This window comes from Dipteris shenzhenensis, chromosome 21, assembly GCF_047967505.1.
Source record: "Dipteris shenzhenensis isolate YYH24624 ecotype China chromosome 21, Dip_SZ_1.0, whole genome shotgun sequence".
NCBI classification, from domain to species: Eukaryota; Viridiplantae; Streptophyta; class Polypodiopsida; order Gleicheniales; family Dipteridaceae; genus Dipteris; species Dipteris shenzhenensis.
Genome location: NC_141616.1, coordinates 41,772,106 through 41,794,751, shown reverse-complemented (window position 1 = coordinate 41,794,751; position 22,646 = coordinate 41,772,106). Strand labels below are relative to the sequence as shown.

At 42.3% G+C, this 22,646-nt stretch overlaps 1 protein-coding gene across 2 annotated transcripts; it reads left to right on the top strand.

Moving 5' to 3' along the window:
* Window positions 1–19,513: 19,513 nt before the first annotated feature.
* On the top strand, window positions 19,514–22,443 carry LOC147888865 (tubulin beta chain-like). 2 transcript variants are annotated; one of them, XM_087392893.1, is made up of 4 exons: window positions 19,514–19,599; window positions 20,485–20,899; window positions 20,989–21,258; window positions 21,356–22,443. In XM_087392893.1, the coding sequence occupies exons 2-4, from the start codon at window positions 20,506–20,508 to the stop codon at window positions 22,021–22,023; spliced, it is 1,332 nt and encodes a 443-aa protein (XP_087249019.1). In that variant the 5' UTR covers window positions 19,514–19,599; window positions 20,485–20,505; the 3' UTR covers window positions 22,024–22,443. The 2 variants fall into 2 exon arrangements, with proteins under 2 accessions (XP_087249019.1, XP_087249020.1); XM_087392894.1 differs by lacking the exon at window positions 19,514–19,599 and adding an exon at window positions 19,631–19,877.
* Window positions 22,444–22,646: the final 203 nt, after the last annotated feature.

The following is a 22,646-nucleotide window of genomic DNA, read 5'->3' as shown; positions in this document are numbered from 1 at the left end:
CAAAAGCATACAAGGAAAAGTTATTAAGCATACAAGAACAAGTTATTAACCACAAAAGCGTACAATATCTCGAATATACTGTGTTGTGTCTCCTAAGGCCTCCTCATCTCCTTGCCTCCCCCTCCTTGCCTTATTTTTGGGCTCTCATGAAAATTAAAGGCAAAGCACACCAGACTCATTTCGAGCATAACATATGGCTGCAACAGACAAGCTGCATAGCAAATGGATAGAAAACTAAAAATCAAGCTACAACATCGAGCAAGCGAGCGAGAGTATAGTGAAGGCTCTCAGAGGCTCATCATGCACCAACTTGATTGATCCTCATGAGTAGCTACAATATGAACATGCAATGTGGGGGACTAGTCAGGGAATGCTTTTGTGGTGGTCTTGGACTAGTCAGGGAATGCTTTCGGTGGTGGTCTTCCTCGCACACTTGGAGATTGTTCCAATTTGGCTGTTCTCAACCTAGCCAGCAACACCCTATCAGGGACGTTGCCAGCGGTCCTCAGTAAACTGCCATCCCTCTGTGTCCTCATGATGCAAAACAACTCCCTAACTGGACATATAGCTTTCAAATTTTCTCCGCTGCTCCAAGTGCTTCATCTTTCCGACAATCAATTCTCAAGAAGTCTTCTGTAGAGAATTAACCTACCGGCCTTCCAGAATCCTAACCTTGCCTTGCACTTGAATGGTTTCGAAGTTCTCTACCTGGACAATTTGACAATTTTTGGAAAAGGCAATTTTTTATAGCACTTGTATATCTCTGGAACCATGGCATCCCTGGATTTGTCACGGAATCTTCTAGACGGTGACATCCCTTTTGATTTAGGTTCTTTAATTGGCATCACCTACTTGAATCTGTCTAGAAACATTTTTCGTGGTCCGATTCCTGTAAGCCTCGGTAAATTGTCAAATTTATAGACTTTGGGTTTGTCCAATAATGCCTTGGATGGTGAGATCCCATGGAGTTTGGCTGCAATACACAGACTATCCAGTTTCGATATCAGCAACAACCATCTTTCTGGACCAATCAGTTCAACACCTTTACCAATGCTTCCTATAAGGGCAACCTTGACTTGTGCGGGTTTCCGTTGCCATCTTGTAAGAAAAGTGGGGATGCTAACACTACAATAACAAAGAGAATATTAATCAGCTAGAAATTTCTGGTTTCGCTTGTAGCCTGCTTGGTGGGTGTAACTTCACTTGTAGTAGTCTCAATCACAGTTTGCTCCGGTGCATCCCCACAAGAGCTAGGATGGAGATTACCTGTCTTGTGTAGTAAGCTCTTGAATTTAACAGGAGCACATCTTCGAGCTGCAACAAATGGCTTCTGTGACAACAGTATTATTGGAGAAGGAGGTTCCAGCATTGTATACAAGGGCATTTTTCCCGATGGTAAAGCTATTGCCGTAAAGACACCAAGAGCGCTGGAGCATGAACCCAAAATGTATAGAATCTTCATGGCAGAATGCCAAACCTTGGGTCAGGTCCGGCACAGAAATTTGGTAAGGATACTTGGCAGTGTTGCGAATTCTACCACAAAGGCATTGATCTTAGAATTCATACCTAATGGGAAGCCGGATAAGCACTTGCATGACAAGGCGACATGTGAGCTAGCTTTCTTTACGATCAAGACTTCTTCCCCAATTGATGTACATGGGAAGGACACTGAGAGGGTACAGAGGGAGGGAGGCAAGGCAGAGGGAGGGAGGGAGGCGAATGGCAGAGCCTAAGGTCCAGCAATTCGTTGGTCCTAAAATCTCGTGGATAATGATTTCTTATTATAGTAGCAGTGCCATTGAGCGATTGTAAAAGATACTACAAAGATAGTCCCAAATCATTCAAGTTAGCAACAACATGAAATCTAGACTAGTATTTGTCGAAGCCTCTCATTGGAGGATCATGGTTTTTCATGAGGAAAGTGAGCAGCTGAGTATAGTTCTCCGAGTGGAGGACATTTCACGAGACAAAGGTTGTCTTCATCTTGCTACAAGCGGTCTTCAATAGTACCATGAAAAGATAATAGTGCCATGAAAAACTTAGGCTAGAAAACTTTCAACCATAACATTCACAAATCTGTATACTCCATCAACGAGCTACATCTTCGATGACCTCTTATCATCCTAACGTAGAGTGACACATGGTTGTGGATTATTACATAGCCCTTGGAGTGTAGCTGAGTGGATACTTATTCACTCTGCAATGTATATATGCTTGTGCACTTTAGTGGTTTTGCAACACAAGCAATGGCTTCTCGTGAGTGACCAGAAACTTAAAGTAGAAAATCATAGACCTGTCTGATCTGTGTATTTATCGAAGCTCCATTGCTTCCTTGCCAGCCATCTGTGTATTTATCGAGGGAGGGACGCGAATGGCACACAAGCAATATCCAAACCGGCTTGAAGAGAAATGAACAATCCAAGACCGTACAAGCAGACTCGAACATTAACATCTCTCATTCTTCTTTCAATAAAAATCTCTCATTCTTCCACAACTTGGCGGGATGCATCATCACTAGCTGGGATTGGTGCTCTAGCTAGAAGCACTACTTTGCGCAGGAATGGCACGCTGAATTTTGAAATGATGGTGAAGAATACAGAATGGCATTGAAACTACCCTTCAGAAGATCTCCCAATTCCTCTGTCCAAGAAAATAGCATATTTAGAGGAGGAGGTTGAGGTGCGATCTAACATGTGGAGATGATGAAGGCAATTGGAAACATCAAGACGAGGTGGAAGATCCTACCTTCAAGAGCGCAGTCATGATGTCCTGTGCAGTGACAGCTCGGGCAGGGTTGGCGGTGGTCAAAAGCGTACCAAGAGCAAGCACTCAACCCGCTCGCTCTACTTCCTTGCGAGCCTCGTCTCTACCAGCTTCGACAACAACTGTCAGTGTGAGAGGACTCTGATGCGATGGGTTTGTGGATTGAACTTTGAACAAAGACAACTTCTCTGCTGCTGCCTGAGGTCTGGCCGAAGGCAATCGGATTGAAGAAGCCGATCCGATGCTACCGGAACTGAGGCAAGGAGGGAGGGAGGGAGGGAGGTTGGCAGAGTGAGGGAGCGAGGGAAGGAGGGAGGCCTAGCGAGGGAGGCGAGGGAGGGAGGCGAGCGAGGGAGGGAGGGAGGGAGAGAGGTAGAGCGAGGGAGGGATGGAGGGAGGGAGGGAGGGAGGGAGGGAGGGAGAGAGGGGGAGAGGCAAAGCGAGGGAGCGAGGGAGGGAGGGAGAGAGGCAGAGCAAAGGAGCGAGGGAGGGAGGGAGGGAGGGATGGAAGGAGGGAGGGAGGGAGGGAGGCAGAGCAAGGGAGCGAGGGAGGGAGGGACCTTAAGAAAATGAAAGCCCTTAAGAAAATGAAAGGCCAATAGACCCCTTTCATCGACAAAAGGGGTCTATTGGCCTTTCATTTTCATGAGAGCTTGAGAAAATTAAAGGCCAATAGACCCCTTTCGTCGACGAAAGGGGTCTATTGGCCTTTCATTTTCTTAAGGGCTTAAGGGCTCTCATGAAAATGAAAGGCCAATAGACCCCTTTCATCGACGAAAGGGGTCTATTGGCCTTTCATTTTCTTAAGGGCTCTCATGAAAATTAAAGGCCAATAGACCCCTTTCGTCGATGAAAGGGGTCTATTGGCCTTTAATTTTCTTAAGGGCTCTCATAAAAATTGAAGTTCACATTGATATTTGTAGAAATATGCATCCCTCTTCCATGATAAAGAACACCTTTGCTAGCAAGGGACCACCACATGTCCTCGACCGACCCAAGTACTTAACCTTGCCTCTTTATTAGCTAGCACTCTTTACCACACAAAAATTCATTTATTTTGTCGTTTTTATTATTTCAAATCATTACAATCAATGCGTTTATTTTATTCACCATGACGGGACGAAATACTGGCTATAGAAATGCTACCAAACTATGATGTTAATAGGAACCATGACTTATAATGATTATCATGCGAATTCGATTGCTAATGAGAATGCAGCAATGATGAGTGATCATTTAATTAAACATCATTACTCTGTGAGGCTGATAATTTTTCATAATTGTTTTTTAAAATTAAAAAAAATAGAGCCCAATAGATCCCTTTTATCGACATACAATTAAATATCTTTTTGATTAATATTCAATTAATGATAGAGGCCAATAGACCCCTTTTGGAGAAAATAATTTTTATTTATTGTTAAGGGAAGATAGAGGCCAATAGACCCCTTTTGGAGAAAATAATTAAATATAGAGGCCAATAGACCCCTTTTGTCAACGAAAGGGGTCTATTAGCCTCTATATTTAATTACTGGTTCATGAAAGATAGAGGCCCATAGATCCCTTTCGTCGATGAAAGGGGTCTATTGGCCTCTACCTTTCATTAATAATTGATGAAAGATAGAGTCCAATAGACCCCTTTCATTGACGAAACAGTCTTTTGATGAAAGGGGTCTATGGGCCTCTATCTTTCATAAATAATTGATGAAAGATAGAGTCCAATAGACCCCTTTCATCGATGAAACAGTCTTTTGACATATTTTTAACATCATAATTTATATTCAAAAGGTTAGAGATGTGCTGACCAACCATTTCTTGTTCACCACAATTATAATTTATATCTATCTATCAACTTTAAAATGATGGCCATGGTATTATAGTATTGTTGTTAACAAATGATGGCTAAAATTTACATCATGGTTCAGTACCATTGTCACACTTGTGTCGACTTTCACAAGACCTATCTTACAAAGTTGTGAGTATAAACAATGGGCAGTGTGTGCAAAGCATTTGTGAGCAACTTTTCTTGCGGTAGACTCTTGTTTCAAATGAGTTCTTGAAACGAACACTCTACTCTTGATCTCACCCTTTGGACTTCATCTCATTGAGTTGCACAGTGTTGAGAGATATGGTGCCATGAGCACATATAGAGCAAAGGTATGAGCAAAGGGAAAGCTGCCACATGGCATGGAGGAGATATCCCACATGTGAGCAAGCAAAATGGATGTAAGTACCCTCACCTATAAAAGGGAGGTTCATTTGAAGTAATATCAATCAAGCACTTTGCACTATCTCAAGATTCTCTTTATGAGTCCAAGTTAATCTATCTTGGAACCTAATTGACTTGAGATACATGTCATGAGCACTCTCTTCATCATGCTTGCACTTAGGTTGCATCCTCCTTAGATTAGTGTTGTATTAGGATGTTGTCTTAGTGACTAGGAGAGTAGGATCCTCACTTTGTCATGGTATCAGAGCTTAGGTCTAACTCTCCTAGATTAGTTATAGGCACACCTTAGGTGCTCATATTTTTTCTCTTAGATGTAGATTTTAGATTGAGAAAGAGTGACCTTCACTTGAGCTCTTCATTCCATTCATGCTGTCTTGTGAAAGTATTCTTTGAGAGAGAAAGAGGTAGATTATCTTAAAAGGCCTATCCTTATTACAAGCCCACGGACCTCTACAGCAGCTACCTATGCCCACCTTCAACTTAGCTGCAATTCCACACAAGCTTTGACCTTTGCTTCACAACCTTCAGATGCAAAGACGACCTAACCAACAGACTATGCATTGAAGCCGAAAACAGGAATCTATCCCTCTTGCATTTTTTAAGCTTAGGCTTTAGAAGGCTGTAGAAGCTAGTTGAAGGTGGTGATGGCAGCGCAATACGCTATAGCACTACAGCCGTCTCCAATGAACGCAAGCTCCAGCGACACTAAGGCCCACAAGCAGCAACCGAAGCTGCAGTCCCCATCCCTCCACAGCTTCCTTCAAGAGACGACGAACCTCTAGTGACCTCCAGCAACCTCCAGCATCGACTCACCAGCCAAAGCAGCGCATGTAGCCTCGAAATCTGCAACAAATATTGCCCGTGACCCGTCGAACACTAGCTCATTCAGCAACCATCCTCTGCATCAACGTTTGGCCAGCCTCTCCAGAGCCGACCTTTGCCAGCAACGACTAGCTTCAACAAGAAGAGAGTGCCGAAACTGTTGGGTTGCCTTCTATGCTCTTTGTAGCTCTACTTAGCTCCTCTGCCATCTACGTGCATCAATGGCGCTCCCCACAATGCTCACGACAGACTCTAGCCTCAACGACCTGCTTGTAAGCCTCTCAGGCCGTGGTCTTTGCTCGTGATGGAATCGCCACCCTCAGTCATGGATTCCGATTTGCCTTCCTCTCCTCCACGCTCTCGGAAACTCAAATCCTCTGCATCGCCTCCAACCTTTCTTCTCTAAGTCTTCCCAAAAATGCCACGTGGCAGATAAGAAGTGACTAAGGTTATTGAAAGCAGCCAAGGTTAGTTTATGGTTAGGTTGAATTGCATGATTTAGTTGGACCATGGTAAAGTTACTGTAACCTTGGGTTCACCTAGTTGGGTCAAAAGATTGCCACATCAGCATGCACAAGCACAGTCCCTTTGTAAGCACAATTTGAATTCTGCATATGACCTCTTGTGCCACATCATCAAAGGCCCCTCTTCTTCACAAAAGCTTCAACAAGCCATAACTTGCAATCCAGGAAGAATTTGCACACGCTCCAAAAAGGAAAAGTGATCGTCTTTTCAAGCTCTACGCACCTGTCAACTCAGATTTTCTGTATGCAATTAGACACTGCCAGATTTGAAAGTATCATCAAACTGGTAAGACCTTTGCAATGGCAATCCGCACTCCAACTGTTGAGAAGTTCACCGGGGATGGATTTCACACATGGTCTACACAAATGAGATATCTTCTGATGCACCAAAAGCTTTGGAAGATTGTAAAAGAAGATATACCCACTGCACAAAATGATGCTTGGAAGGAAAAAGATGAAGCAGCACTATCACTCATTGGATTGCACTTGGGTCCAAACATAATTCATCATATAGACTCTAAGGATCATGCCAAGGATGGATGGGATGAGTTGAACACAGTGTTTGGTGCAAAAGCCAAAAACCAAGAAATCCATCTTAAGATTGAATTCTATGGTATGCACATGGGCTTCAATGAATCCATGGCACAATTTGTCAACAAAATCAAAAGCATTATGACTCAACTAGAGGGCATAAATGCAAAAGTAGGAGAGAAAGATGCACTTGCAATTCTCCTTAAAAGCATGCCTGCAGAGTATAGTGCATTGACAACCACTTTGAAGAATTTGCCAGATCCAAAGTTTGAAGAATGTGTATCCTCTCTTCTCGAAAAAGAAAGAGAGTTGAAGGCATCGACATCAACATCGACATCAACACACAACAGCTATAATGAAGAACAAGCACTATTCAGTAAAACATCAGTGAAATGCTACCATTGCGGAAGGATGGGTCACTATCAAAGTGACTGCAGATTGAAGAACAAACCAAAGTGTCACCATTGCAAGAAGCTGGGACACAAGGAAGAAGATTGCAGATTGAAGAACCAACAAGTCAACTACGTGGAGTCGTCATCAAGCCATGAGCCAAAAGGTGACATCAATGGAATGTATTGAGAAACAAAAAAAAAACCTTGCCAACCTTGCCTATGTTTTGTAATCAAACCTGACCACCTGAGAGTAGCTATGAAAGCACCCAGGGGAGGTATTGACATGTAAAAGCCACACTTGACCACCTTAAGTAGCAATGCATGCACTAAGGGGAGGTGATGGATTTGTAACTCACATCTGACCACCTTGCAGTAGCCAAAGGATTATGGCACCAAGGGGAGGTGTTGAGAGATATGGTGCCATGAGCACATATAGAGCAAAGGTATGAGCAAAGGGAAAGCTGCCACATGGCATGGAGGAGATATCCCACATGTGAGCAAGCAAAATGGATGTAAGTACCCTCACCTATAAAAGGGAGGTTCATTTGAAGTAATATCAATCAAGCACTTTGCACTATCTCAAGATTCTCTTTATGAGTCCAAGTTAATCTATCTTGGAACCTAATTGACTTGAGATACATGTCATGAGCACTCTCTTCATCATGCTTGCACTTAGGTTGCATCCTCCTTAGATTAGTGTTGTATTAGGATGTTGTCTTAGTGACTAGGAGAGTAGGATCCTCACTTTGTCACACAGCTCAACCATTCCATTCTTATGGAATCTGTCACAATTCAGAATGAGGATAGATATTTGCATATGCTTGTTCGCACTTCCGTAGGTTGAGGAGTGTTGTCAGAGATGGTGCATGCTAGCCATTTTCAATTCACACTTGGGTCCATATCTGTCCATCAGCACTTTGGTGATAATGGGTCTGATTTGATAATGGAGCTGCAATACAAAGTCCATGATGATGGATACAAAATGTTTCACCTTGATGCGTAGTTTGGTGATCTTTTCACCATGAAGGGAGAAAGATTCAAGCTTGATGACAATGAACTTCAGAAGACTCTAGTGCACGAAAACAAAAAAGATTTCTACTCTGTTTGCAACAAAAATGATGAGGCCAGGAAACATGATTCAGCTAGCAACATTGAGAATGACAAACAACATAGTGTCATTGAGATTATTATGCAACTAGCTATAAAGAGCAGATTGCGTGAGGCCTATGAGAAGGTTGAAATGCACGTCACTGTGGATGAATTGCCTTCTCCTTATGATGGTGATTTTTTCTTTGAGCTACCAGCTACTTCAGTGAAACATCGCACAAAAGGTACAGAGTCAAAATTTGATGGTCATGTTTGGAGTGATCCTATTATAACAAATATAGTATTTCCTAGTGTGGTTCATAGAAAGGAATGTGGAGGTCACCTCCATTGTATAAATGCAACTTGTGGTTATAAAAAAAGAATTGGGATAGAGAATGAGACACAATGGGATGGGAGATTGATTAGAGTGGCCCCAGCAAATGTGTCAATTGAATCATATGGCTCCTTATCATGTATACATTGTGGTCATCCACCAATTTGCTTGGAGAGATGTTACTGTGAAATGTTACTCTGCATGCCAGAATGTAGAGATGGTGTGAATCTTACTCGTGTAGTCATACACCATGGCCATCATAATCATCCCGTTGGAGATGGTTTGACTAGAAGAACAAAGGATGCCATTAAAACCAAAGTTTCTGAAATGGTGAGGGCTGGTGGTGCTGTATGCCCTAAAGGGATACAAAATATAATTGTCCAAGACATTATTATGGAAACTTTATTGTCTAAAAAAGTGCAAGATGGGGTTAAGATGTCGGATATTGAGCTACAAGATTTGCTAAAACAATGTGAACCTTTGCTCGACAAGAGAAGGTAATTACCATAATATTTGTTATTGCATTGGTTTATTAAATTATGTTATTGACAATGAATATTGACCTTTATGTCTGTGTATAGATTATCAAGATGGATTGAGGAGGGTCGACGTGACTCTTGACCTGTGTCAGATGGGCTAGATAGAATTTTATACTTGAAAAGACATTGTAGATATAATTATTTCCAAAGTGTAGTGTTTCCTAGACAATTGCAACATAGTTCATTCAGCAGGTGTCATGTATTTAAAATGTCTACCCAAGCTTCTGGTTCAGGGGTTGATTTGGTAAATAAAATGAGACCTGGAGGAGAATTGGGTCATTGTTGGGTAATTCAAAGGGTTCATGACAGATGAGGCCCAGGCCAACTGGAGAGCTGTACGTGCCACTTTCAATGGTGGCCCTGACAATATAATGGAAGGGAAAGAGTGTTCTTGCCTTTTCCATTGGGAGCAAAGTCTTCATTCCCATGCAAAGGCATGTATAAAAGTTGGCAGCCAAGAGGAATTTAAAATCCGATGTAAACGCTAGAAGGATGCCTCTACAGAGCAAGCTGCAGAAGTCAAAATGAGAACCCTAAGGGCATGGTGGAATGCAGGCCATGCAAGTGATTCAGACTTGCCATGGCTTGAAACTTGGTTTGCATGGTGGCATGCTAGGATTTCCCATTGGGGCCACTACATTATAGAGGTTGGTTTTGTATTTCTCTTGAATTTTTTTTTATCATGTTAATAATGTAATTTTGCCATTACAATATCTCTGCAATGCTTGGTTTGTAGAGTATGTTAGATAACGAGAAGTACTTGATACCTTAAACAAATCTAGCAGAGTCTATTCATGGTAGTTGGAGGGCTGGATTGAACCATGTCAAATACGTTGGTCTCTACAATGCCTCTATTACTGACCTCTCAAATGCAATTTTACAAAGCTCTACATACACATCTTTTTTGAAGGGCCAGTTTATCAGAAGTGGGCCGAGTCTAGAGACCTTAAAAAAAAGATCTTCAAAATCTCGGATTGACATTAGTGCCAAAACAGTTGTTGATCTAACAACTAATGTTGCAAAGGAAATGGGTGTTGTATCTGAAGTATGTTTTAATGATGGAGATGACAAGACTATGCGAAGGAAAAGGCCAAAGTCAATGCCTTCAAATATATGTGAGGATGATAGTCACCACCCTGAGTACAGTTATGCAAATAAGAAAAGATACTCCATGTCTCCAAAATCTAGTACTAAATTTGCAACAGAGAGTTTTGAGGATGATGATTCCAAGAGTGTACAAGAATATAAAGTGCATAATGCAAATTGGGCATTACGAAGAGTTCCTATAACAAGCCAAGTCTGTTGCCAGGCTTGGACAAGGAGGAAAATGTAACAAAGGCGACTCCAAGGACCTTTGTTGGATTTGAAGGAAGCAACACTAGACAAGCTATGAGGGGGCCTCCCAATGTGAAGGGAAGTCAAAGTCTAAGCTCTTATAAAAGGGATCCCAACAATTAAGCATGTGTGATGAGGCTTCAAAGTTGAATTGAGTTGAATTCGAGACTATGTGCTCCCAGAATACAGTTTGCAGGAGGCTAACTTTAAAGGCCTTGGATGTAAAAGTGGGTGTAAATATACCCTTAAAAAACCTTTGAGTATATACCCACCCCTTTCTTTACATCAAGGGGTTTCTTTCACACTGAAAGTTGTAGAGTTTTTTCTCAAAGTGAATACAAGGATATCCACTTTATCTTCAATAGAGGGCAAGGAAGGATGCTTGATGCTCGAAAGGGAATTTGAAGTCATTTTCAAGGTAGATGGCCATTCCATTGGAGATCAAGTAACTGTTCATTATTCCTCCTCTTGACATTTATTGCCATCTCGCTTTACAGTGGAAGAATTTGCCTTGGAAGTAGCTCCTAAAAATCAGGAAATTACACAGTGGGCCAAAAAGGGTACATGATACTAGAAGCTTGAATGCTCAATTAGTTTGTGGATATTGCCTAAACAACAAATGCATGTTGGAGGATGCATATGAGCTGTGAATTGTTGAGATATCAAGCTCCACCACTCGTGATATGCCAGGGTGACCGTTGTGCATTTATGTCACCAACTTGTTAGCTGCAGATGCGGTTGGTACGCCACCCATGAATAATAGTTGGATGACAGCTATCTTTATGTACTCTAGTTAGTGGCTCAGTTAGTATGCCACCTAGGTTAGCTGAGTTTGGTTTGAGACCCACATATAGGGTTCATCTATTCCTTTTGTACTTAGAGAGAGTTCTTTCGGCTTTCACAACTAAGAAGAGGAAAACTGTTTTCAACCTCCACCTTTGTGTATTCCCCCATTGTGTATGTGAGAAAGCTGCATGTGAGACTCCTTACTTCTCTCCCACTCTCTTCACATGGTATCAGAGCTCGGTTCGTGGTAAAGAGCTCAAGAAATCAAACCAAGTTTGTGGTGTCTTGGTAAGAGGATCAATGTTGCTTTCCTTTTTCGAGTTTGGGAGCAAATCTCTACAGGTAGCACAACTGAAAAGTGCAAGAGTGCACTGTCTCAGATTGGGACGCCCTTTGCGGTGTGGCGAGAGGGTAGTATATGCTACGGGGCCATTTTGGGGCCCATTTTGGTGGCGAAAGTTTTTCGTAGACACTCAGAAAGGTGCCCTGTTCTTGCTGTGTGCAACCACTGTTCTGCAGATCGGTGAAAAGTTGCCATAGAAATTGCATTGTATGCCTATGCATAGAGATATTGGGAGTGACAAAATCATTCTTATTGCCTGTTGATGCAAAATCGTCACTAGGAAGTGACTGTGTGGTCAGTTTTGCAGATTTGACCTTGTGAGGCAAAAGTTATGTTTTTTGCAGTGACATAATATTTTTGTAGTGTTCTGTAATGGCATTTGATGCTCTTTCACAGATAGTCACTGAAAAGCTTGACAAGAACAACTTTTCAGCATGGAAGTTTAGAATGACGAATTTCCTTAAGGGAAAAGGCTATTGGCAGTTCATTACTAGAGTTGAACAAGAACCAGTTATTCTTAATGTTCCCAATCAATAGGAGTTGCAGGCATTTAAAGGCTGGCATGAGAGAGCCAGGAAAGTTATGTACTGATTGTCTATCAGTATTTCAAATTCTATGATTGTGCATATTCAAGATGCAAGCATGCCGAAGGAGGCATGGGATACTTTGACAAAAATGTATAGCACAAATACGCAAGCCAGGAAAATACAGCTCAAGCAGGAGTTGCATAATGTGCAGAGAGAAAATATGAGCATCAATGACTACCACATGAAGGTGAAGAAGATTGCAAATGCACTTGCTTCCATTGGGTTGCCAGTGGAAGATGATGATTTAGTTTCTGTGACCTTGAATGGTCTAGGAAAGGATTATGCACAGTTTCGGACATCCATTGCCGTTTGTGAGAATTTTCCTGATTTTGGGGAGTTGATTGCTCTTCTAATTTCCAAAGAGTAGAGAAATGGTGGCGCATCTTCTTCAGGAGGAACTTTGAAAGAAGCTGTCTTCTACTCAAATGCTGGAAGAGGTAGAGGCAGAGGTAGAGCAGGCCGATCTGAAGGCCGTGGTAGAAATCAAAATATGCAACAAATTCAAGAAAACCAGTCCTATGGAGGAGGACGTGGTAACCTTAGAGGCAAGGGGAGCCAAAGAGGTCGTGGTGGATGGGAGAGAGGCCAAAATGCAAATAGCAATGTTGAATGCTACTACTGTGGTAAAATGGGTCATATGGCTAAAGACTACCACAAAAAGCAGAATGACATCATGAATGGAAAATTACAGCAAGGCAATTATGCATCCTCTAGTAGACAGGGTGATGACAGAAATGAGCATTTGTTTATGGTGCAGCACATGATCAATTCTATGACAAGTGCAGAAGAAAGCAATGATGTGTGGTATGTTGACTCAAGTGCATCAAACCACATGACAGGTCATGCAGAATGGATGCAGCATGCAAGGAAAATGGAAAGACCAGGATTTGTGGAGACTGGTGATGATACTACACATCCTATTGTGTAGATTGGTAAAATTCCTTTGTCTATGCAGGATGGGAAAAAGAAATACCTATCTGATGTATTTCATGTCCCGAATATCACCAAGAACCTGGTTTCTGTTGGTCAAATGGTTAAGTAGGGCTTCCAGGTCAGATTTAATCCTCATGGATGCTTTCTTGAGGATATGAAAAATGAAGGTCGCTTGACAGCAAAAGGGAAGAAGAAGGGTAGGATGTTTACGTTGGATGCGGACATGCCTGAATTGAGTGCAGCAATGTTTGCACATGGGACCGATGTAGTTGCAGATATTGATATCTGGCATAAACGCATTGGTCATGTTAATGTACAGCGACTTAAATTAATGCAAGCCCAAAATATTGTTGCAGGATTGCCTAAGTTCAAGGTTGCAGAAATGCATAAGGTATGTGAAGCCTGTCAATTTGGAAAACAGGCAAGGAAACCATTTCCTAGACATGCTCAAGAGAATAAGAGGCCATTGGAATTAATCCACTCTAATGTGTGGACTACTAAAGCTGCATCTATTGGAGGCTGTCATTATTTTGTCACTTTTATTGATGACTACAGCGGAAAAGTTTGGGTGTATTTTATGAAAAAGAAAAGTGAAGTGTTTGTGCATTTCAAAGCCTTTAAAGCTATGGTTGAGAAAGAAACAGGCGTACAAATAAAATGCCTAAGGTCGAATGGAGGGGGAGAGTACCTCTCAAATGAGTTTGCAAGGTTCCTGCAGGAGCATGGCGTAAAGCAACAATATTCATGTAGTCATAACCCACAGCAAAATGGACTTGCAGAAAGGAAAAACAAGCATATTGGAGAGGTATCTCGTGCCATGCTCAAAGAAAAAGACCTGCTAGATTATTATTGGGCTGAAGCAGTTGCTACAGCAGTCTACATAATGAACAGGACTCCCACTGCAGCAATACATGGTATGATGCCAGAGGAGAGGTATACTAGTAGGAAACCAAATATTTCTCATTTGAAAGTTTTTGGTTGTATTGCCTATGTTCATGTGCCAAATGAGTTGAGATCCAAGTTGGATCCAAAAGCTGAGAAGTGCATCTTTATTGGTTGTTCTCTGCAGCAGAAATGGTATAGATGCTATAACCCTTCTACTCGTAAGTTTACAGTGAGCAGAGATGTTTTTTATGAGATGAGCAGCTGGTATAAACCAGTAAATGTGATTGATGATGTAGATGCACAAAATGGTAATGCTGCATAGAATTCACAGCAGCAATCACAAAATATTAGTGGACCTGTAGTGTCCTCTAGCAGTGTTTCATATACTTTGCCATGGACAGGTAGATTGAGATCAGGAGAATCTCCTCAAAGCAATGTAGATAGTGGTACGCAAGTATCACAAAAGGGAAAAGAGAAATTAGATCAACCCATGGTTGATGTGAATGCAGGTCACTCTTATGTGGATGGTGAATCTAGTGGCTCAAAACAAAGCCTTGATGATGAGTTGGGTATTCCTTCTGTTGTTACACCTGGAGTAAGGAACACAAGGGATGTTTTGAGAGCACCTAGTAGTGAGCCTATTTTGCGCAAGTCTACCAGAGTTAAGTATCCTATGGATAGGCTGAAATGTGATGGATTTACAGCCATTCACTATGCCTATATGGTCAAAGTGATACATGAACCAGAACCCACTTCTTTTGAGCAAGCCATGGGAAAAGAAAAATGGGAGAAAGCCATGGATGAAGAAATGGATGCCTTGGAAGCAAATGCTACATGGGAATTGGTGCCTTTGCCTAAAGACAAGAATGCAATTGGTTGCAAGTGGGCCTATAAGGTGGAGCACAATGCAGATGGTTCTGTGAGCAGATACAAGACAAGATTAGTTGTCAAGGGGTATGCACAGACATATGGCATTGATTATGGAGAAACATTCAGTCCAGTTGCAAGGATGGCAATTGTAAGAGCAGTCATTGCTATGGCTGCCTATGGCTGCATCAAAGGGATGGTTTTTACATCAGATGGATGTAAAGAATGCCTGCAAGAAGAGGTCTATATGGAGCAGCCATCAGATTATGTGCATGCTATTCATCCTGAGTTTGTTTGTAGGTTGAAGAAAGCCTTGTATGGCTTGAAGCAAGCACCCAGAGCATGGTCTGACAAGATAGGACAGTATCTTGTCATTATTGGCTTTCAGATTTCCACAGCAGATTTCTCACTTTATGTAAGAAAAACAGAGAAAGGTATTACGCTGCTTGTCATTTATGTTGATGATTTGATCATCACAGGTGATAGTGATGAAGATATCCTTCATGTGAAAATGCTATTGAAGTAGAAGTTTGAGATGAAGGATTTGGGAGAGCTACGTTACTTCTTGGGCATTGAGGTGATTAGATCCACAAGTGGGACATGGCTCTTGCAAAGGCAGTATGGATTGGACATGTTGTCCAAATACGGGATGACAGGCTGTAAGCCTATTTCAGTTCCTTTGGAGCAGAATGTGAAGTTGAGCGCAGATGCAGGTGAGCTTCTGGAAGACCCTACTATGTACAGATGCATAGTAGGAAGTTTGATTTATATGACTATTACCAAGCCAAATTTGAGCTATGCTTGTTGGGTTGGTAAGTCAGTTTATGCAGGCTCCAAGAAAACCGCATTTGGATGCAGCTAGACGCATACTGAGGTATGTGAAGTCCATATTGCAGTATGGACTATTTTATGAGACTGGGGTTCAGATACAGTTGCATGGATACACTTATGCTGATTGGGCTAGTAGTATTTCTGATAGACGATCTACCAGTGGATATGTGTTCTCTTTTGGGAGTGTTGCAGTCACTTGGAGCAGCAAGAAACAGCCTACAGTTGCCTTGTCAAGCACAGAGGCTGAGTACAGGGGTGCAGCAATGGCTGCATGTGAGGTAGCTTGGTTGCGTAAGCTACTTTATGATAGGCATTAGTCTACATATGGGTTTATTGTGACAACATGAGCAGTATACACTTGGCAAATAACCCAGTCTATCATGCTAGAACAAAGCACATTGAGGTGCATTATCACTATGTGCGGGAGAAGTTTCTAGTAGGTTTTATTGATCTGGTTTATGTCAGCACAGAGGATCAGGTAGCTGACATATTCACGAAGGCATTGGGTGCAGAGAAGCTGCACAAGTTCAAAGACCTGCTTGGTGTGCAAGAATTGGGATTGAGCTCAAGGGGGAGTGTTGAGATATCGAGCTCCACTCGTGATATGCCAAGGTGACCGTTGTGCATTTATGTCACCGACTTGTTAGCTGCAAATGTGGTTGGTACACCACCCATGAATTATTAATAGCTGGATGATAGCTATCTTTATGTACTCTAGTTAGTGGCTCAGTTAGTATGCCGCCTAGGTTAGCTGAGTTTGGTTTGAGACCCACATATAGGGTTCATCTATTCCTTTTGTACTTACAGAGAGTTCTTTCGGCTTTCACAACTAAGAAGAGGAAAACTGTTTTCATAGATTCCCCCATTGTGTATGTGAGAAAGCTGCAAGTGAGACTCCTTACTTCTCTCCCACTCTCTTCACGTGAATGCCCACTATTGGAAGTGTCTGATGCCCAAAATAGTGAAATAAATTTCAGATTTGAAAGCCATTACAAGTGCAAGTTGGAGATGCATTTGAGGGGTGTTTGATGCCATGGCATACACATTTATAGAAAGTGAAAATTGCTACTATTGCATTGCTAAATGCAGTGGCTAGCAAGAATGGAAGTTGAAAGCCAGAGGCATGGAGTGCAAGTTTGCATACAATAGTAGGGAGGTCATCATAGGGCTTTAGGAGGTCAAGGCCTAGCATACAAGGAGCTCCAAAGCTTTTAATGTGGTCAAGCTTGGCTCATGATGGTTGTATAACAAAGAGCTCTAAATACGCCTCACCATAATCGCACCAGTCGATTATGGCTGATGTAACAGCAAAGGGCTCAAGATTTTGGAAGGGTGATCGATCGATGGTGGGGGTGATGGACAATATACCATGCCATGGGAGAGAAGCTTGGAGAATTTGATTACCTGGGATTTTTTAGTGCCACATTGCAAATCACTAGGCGCTCCTCTAACCAAACCTCGTGACTGAGTTGGGTTTTGGTTAAAATTCCTTTATTGCCCCTTTTTATTACCAATCATCAAGTTGCTCTTTATCTCTTAATCCCTGCATACATCTCTTTGCAAATTGAACTCAATTCAATACCTCTTTACCTTGTAAAGATATAAGTCATCAAATTGAGCTTAGTGTGGTTTTGATTGTGTCTCTCCAAGGATTCAAAACTTAGAAGTCCAAAGTCATTTAGGGAATTTTGGAACTTGTTCATGTAGTGCTCAATTGAGATTGAGCTGAGATGAACTTCAAATACTCAGTCTTATAGTCTCATGTGTGATATATAATAGGTTATGCATGGGTGAGTTAATTTTAAATGAGTTAATCATACATGAGGGTGTGAGGTTACGTGTGGGTTGAGTTATCATACATGAGGTTATGGGGATCAACCATGACAACACTAACATATAAGATTTTCTTTGCAATGTAGATGTACATTCGCAGGTTAGACCTCTTGTGGTCACCACTCTTTGTAATGTTAGATTTTTACATTTGCATATTAGTTTTCTTGTGATGTTCTCTCTTCCGACCATGTTCCCCTTGCTGAAAAGCTTGACCTTGCTCGATAATGATTGTTGCTTAGTCTTCAAGCAATGTTTAAAACACTAACCCAAACTCACCAAGGGATGCTCATTGACAGCCTTGCTCCATGGCTTTGAGCTTACACATGTATGGTTGGGGAATCGAAGGGGATTTATAGATCATGTGAGCTTAGGCATGTGAAGTTGGGGAATTGTAGAGGCTTAAGAGATCATAGCAAATCATTGATAGGACACACACATGATGGCTAGACAGTTGTGGATTTGTAACTTTTTTGACTTGATAGCCTCTCCTACCATTTTGGCATGTGAAGTTGGGGAATTGTAGGGGCTTTAGAGATCATAGCAAATCATTGATAGGACACACATGTGATGGCTAGATAGTTGTGGATTTGTAACTTTTTTGACTTGATAGCCTCTCCCACCATTTTGGCAGTTCAACTTCAAACAATATGCAACTCTCCAATAATTTCTAAATCCAACATTTCTTAGACATGTGCATGCAAGGCCTCTTTCCATCCTTTGTTAGAGTTTTAAATATGGGGTTGCTTAAGGGATGGGATATGCTATTGTTTTGAAGCTTTGAGCTAGGAAGATGCATTGTGAGAACTTGAGAGAGTGTGAGTCATTAAGTAGCTAGAGCAACGTGACATGTCCCACCTACCAATCACAAAACTTGGAGGCCAAGATTGTCACAAACTTGCACCTCAAATCATGTGTGCAAATGCGGTCATGTGATAGCCTAGAGGATACTTAGGTTAATGTATGTGAATTTGGAGAGGCAATTTTTGCTGTTTCTTTGATTGTGAGTTGCAGTTTCTCTTGTTTGCAAGCAGGTACCCATGATTGCTTGCTATATATGTAGCTTAGAATTGTGATCTATTTCATTTTGTGAATAAGAGGTGCTCTTCTCATGGAAGATCTTTTTGAGACGTTCTCTTTTGTAGGGCAGTGTATTCATACATTTAATTCGTCCCATATGAGCACCCCATTGTAGGCAATTTAAGGAGCTAGTAGATAGTGCTTCGGATCACTCTATGAAAAATTAAGGTTTAAAGCTAGGTGAATTGCATAATTTCTCTTTTGACTTAATAATAAGAACTTGGAGGTTACAAAAACTCTAAAATTTAGTTACATTTTGTAAAAAACACCTATAAATTTATTTGGAAAAACCTTCGAATATGTGCATTTGAATTTTTGAATTTTGGGAAAGAAGGTTTTTGTGAAACAACACTATCAATGTTGTTGAAGGCCGACCAAAAATCAATTGCAAATCTTGAAGTCTGACGAGGAGCCTAGTGCAAAAGCGTGTGTTAGCACCAGCACCTGTAAGCTGATGGTGATTTGTCAGGTTGCTTTCGTCGCCTTCTCGTGCCCCTGTGTGGACGCGTGCCTCCGTTTGCTTGCAAACCATCCCTTGTGCAAGATCAAACCATCCCTTGTGCGAGATCGCAATGATGGAGACTGATTTTTGGATGACTCTGGTGGGAACCTGGATGGCGAACAGGCTCTAAAAGAAGAGGTGTGAAACCCGGGGAGGTGATATGACCGTTGATAAGCTAGGGAATCTGGGCGAAGGAGAAGAGCCGTTGGATGAAGGATGAGGTGGTGACCGTTGGATGAGGCGGGATTTCGAAAATGAAAGAGAGATTAGAGGAGGGGGGTAAACGGTAATTACGTGTTGTATAAAGGGCCTGTGCCGCCTCTACAGTTGTGGAGCTCATTTTTCACACCCAAGCTTGCTGTTCGTCCTCGTCTCCGACGCTCGCCAACTCCTTTGCTCTCGGTAAGCTCCCTTCCCTGCAGGCCCTTTCGCTTCTAATTTCTGCTCCATTTCTTTGGAAGCAGAAATTGTGCGTCAGAAGCTCGCGATTGAAGCATTCCGAGGGGGAGAGGGTAGAAACGGAAGGACGGACAGGGAGTAGTGTAACAGAGATCGCTTGCTAAACGAATGGAGCGAAGAACGATTGGGGATAAAAAAGGGTTGGAGATGAAGAATTTGCGAGTATTTCCTGTTCCGTTTCTGTCCTCTGCTTCGCACTTGCTTTATCTGTCGCTTGTTGTGTAAGTAGTTTTTGCGTCTGCTCCTTTTTTTGGCTCTATCTCTTTTCGCTGAAGTTTGCAATGGTTTCTCTCCGTTGCCTGCTTCGGAGGAGTTTTCTGCTTCCGTTCCTTTCCTGTACTCCATTTCTGTCCGACTTGCTTCGTCTGCCTAGGAAAGTTTTCTCTGCAGCTGGTCTTGTTGGCATTTTATGCGGTCGCCCTTCACCTTTCCTCCTCCTGTTCAGTTTCCATGATTTGAGGAGTAAATTCTGCTCAGCTATTATTCTTTTATCCTTGCCATCGGGTTTAAAAATGTCAAGTCAGTGTGTCATTCGCATGTTTCTTGTTCCGGCTTTTGTTTGCCGGGATCTGTCTGTTACTCGTACTTAATGTCAAGTCAGTGTGTCATTCGCATGTTTCTTGTTCCGGCTTTTGTTTGCCGGGATCTGTCTGTTACTCGTACTTTTCTCAATTAACCGAGTCCTTTTGTTCTATTTTGCTTCGACGTTTTCTGAGTTCATTTTGAGCAGGACGCGGCTCTCTAAGAAACCAGCAATATTGCGTATACCTTCCTCTTGTTCGATTTCAGATGCTTAACTGACTTCTACCTAGCCTGTATTTTGTGCAGCTTTCTACAACGCCTGTCAAGATGAGAGAAATTCTTCATATTCAGGGTGGCCAATGTGGCAACCAGATTGGGGCCAAGTTTTGGGAAGTTGTCTGCGCTGAGCACGGAATTGATCCAACTGGATCTTACCAAGGTGACTCGGATACGCAACTGGAACGCGTCAATGTTTATTACAACGAAGCGAGCGGTGGAAGATATGTGCCTCGAGCAGTTCTTATGGATCTAGAACCAGGAACTATGGATAGTGTCCGATCTGGTCCCTATGGTCAGATTTTCAGACCTGACAACTTCGTTTTCGGCCAGACCGGAGCTGGTAACAATTGGGCCAAAGGGCACTACACGGAAGGCGCTGAGCTCATCGACTCTGTTCTTGACGTAGTCCGCAAGGAGGCTGAGAACTGCGATTGCCTTCAAGGTAACGAATGAGATTTCTTGACACAATATTGTGTCAATTGAGCTCTTTAGAACTGGCGCGGAATCCATCTGACGTTTGTTTAATTGCAGGATTTCAGGTGTGTCACTCCCTTGGAGGTGGCACAGGTTCCGGTATGGGAACTCTTCTCATTTCGAAAATCAGAGAGGAGTACCCTGACAGAATGATGATGACGTTCTCTGTCTTTCCGTCTCCGAAGGTGTCTGATACGGTGGTAGAGCCTTACAACGCAACTCTATCGGTCCATCAACTGGTCGAAAACGCTGATGAGTGCATGGTGCTCGACAATGAGGCTCTTTACGACATCTGCTTCAGGACATTGAAGCTAGTTACTCCAACTTGTTAAGTCTTCTTGCGCCTATTTTATACAGCTACTTCTGTTCTGGTCCATGGCACTTGTCAAAATGCCAGCTGCTCTGATGTCTCATTTTCTTGCAGTTGGCGACTTGAATCACCTCATCTCTGCAACCATGAGCGGTGTGACGTGCTGCCTCCGGTTTCCTGGCCAGCTTAATTCGGACCTTCGTAAGCTGGCCGTCAATCTGATTCCCTTCCCTCGTCTGCATTTTTTTATGGTTGGATTTGCACCGTTGACGTCTCGAGGCTCGCAGCTGTACCGAGCTCTGACAGTTCCCGAGCTTACTCAACAAATGTGGGATGCAAAGAACATGATGTGTGCCGCCGATCCCAGACACGGGAGGTATTTAACGGCATCTGCCATGTTTCGAGGCAGAATGAGTACTAAAGAAGTTGATGAGCAGATGATTAATGTTCAAAACAAGAATTCTTCATATTTTGTTGAGTGGATTCCCAATAATGTCAAGTCCAGCGTCTGCGACATTCCTCCCACGGGTCTCAACCTCGCTTCTACTTTCATCGGCAATTCTACATCGATCCAGGAGATGTTCCGCAGAGTAAGTGATCAGTTTACTGCCATGTTCAGGCGGAAAGCCTTTCTTCATTGGTATACTGGAGAAGGTATGGACGAGATGGAGTTTACTGAAGCCGAGAGCAATATGAACGACTTGGTATCGGAATATCAACAATACCAGGATGCCACTGCTGAGGCTGAAGGAGATTACGAGGACGAATATGAGGAGGCGTAATTGCTTGCAATACCTAGTTGCAACGCTCAAAGGACATTGCTGTAGCTAGGTGCCTTGCTTTGCACTGCTGGATAGGTACTTTGCAATATGTACTGCTAGATATCAAGAACGAAGTTGCTCTAGACAGAGCAACACAGAGCAACATTTGTTTGCCTTCTTGCCAAGTTTACATCAGTGAAAGACACTCCCAAGTGCTTTAGGTTGCTTGTTACAATTATGAAAGACGCATCAACAATGCTCCCTACCACTGCATTGTAAAGCCCTTTTCTCAACATCCTGGTTTTCCTTAAGGAGTGGTTTTAAGTAATTTGTTTATAAAAGGCGAAACAATGCTGCATTGTTAGAAGCCTCTTCTCAACTTCCTTGTTACTGTGAAAGGAGTGGCTTCTCGGATATGAAAAACTTCTTTGTTTTCCTTGTTACTGTGAAAGGAGTACTCCAGCTTTTCCTTAAGTCATGGCGTCTCGGATATAAGATACTTGAGAGTGGTACGGTCACCTTTGGTCGTGGTTGTGCATAATTCTAAGCCGCTTGAAAAGTTTTTCAAAAAGAGTCTTGCAAGAATCAAGAAGTACCAGCGTTTTTCATTGAATTGACTCCTGGCTCGTCCAATGCATTAAGGT

Excerpts from the sequence above, each read along its gene's own strand:
- LOC147888865 (XM_087392893.1), top strand. The coding sequence starts at position 20,506 with ATGAGAGAAATTCTTCATATTCAGGGTGGCCAATGTGGCAACCAGATT. Across the intron at positions 20,900-20,988 it reads GAACTGCGATTGCCTTCAAG|GATTTCAGGTGTGTCACTCC; the intron begins GTAACGAATGAG and ends GTTTAATTGCAG. Across the intron at positions 21,259-21,355 it reads GAAGCTAGTTACTCCAACTT|TTGGCGACTTGAATCACCTC; the intron begins GTTAAGTCTTCT and ends ATTTTCTTGCAG.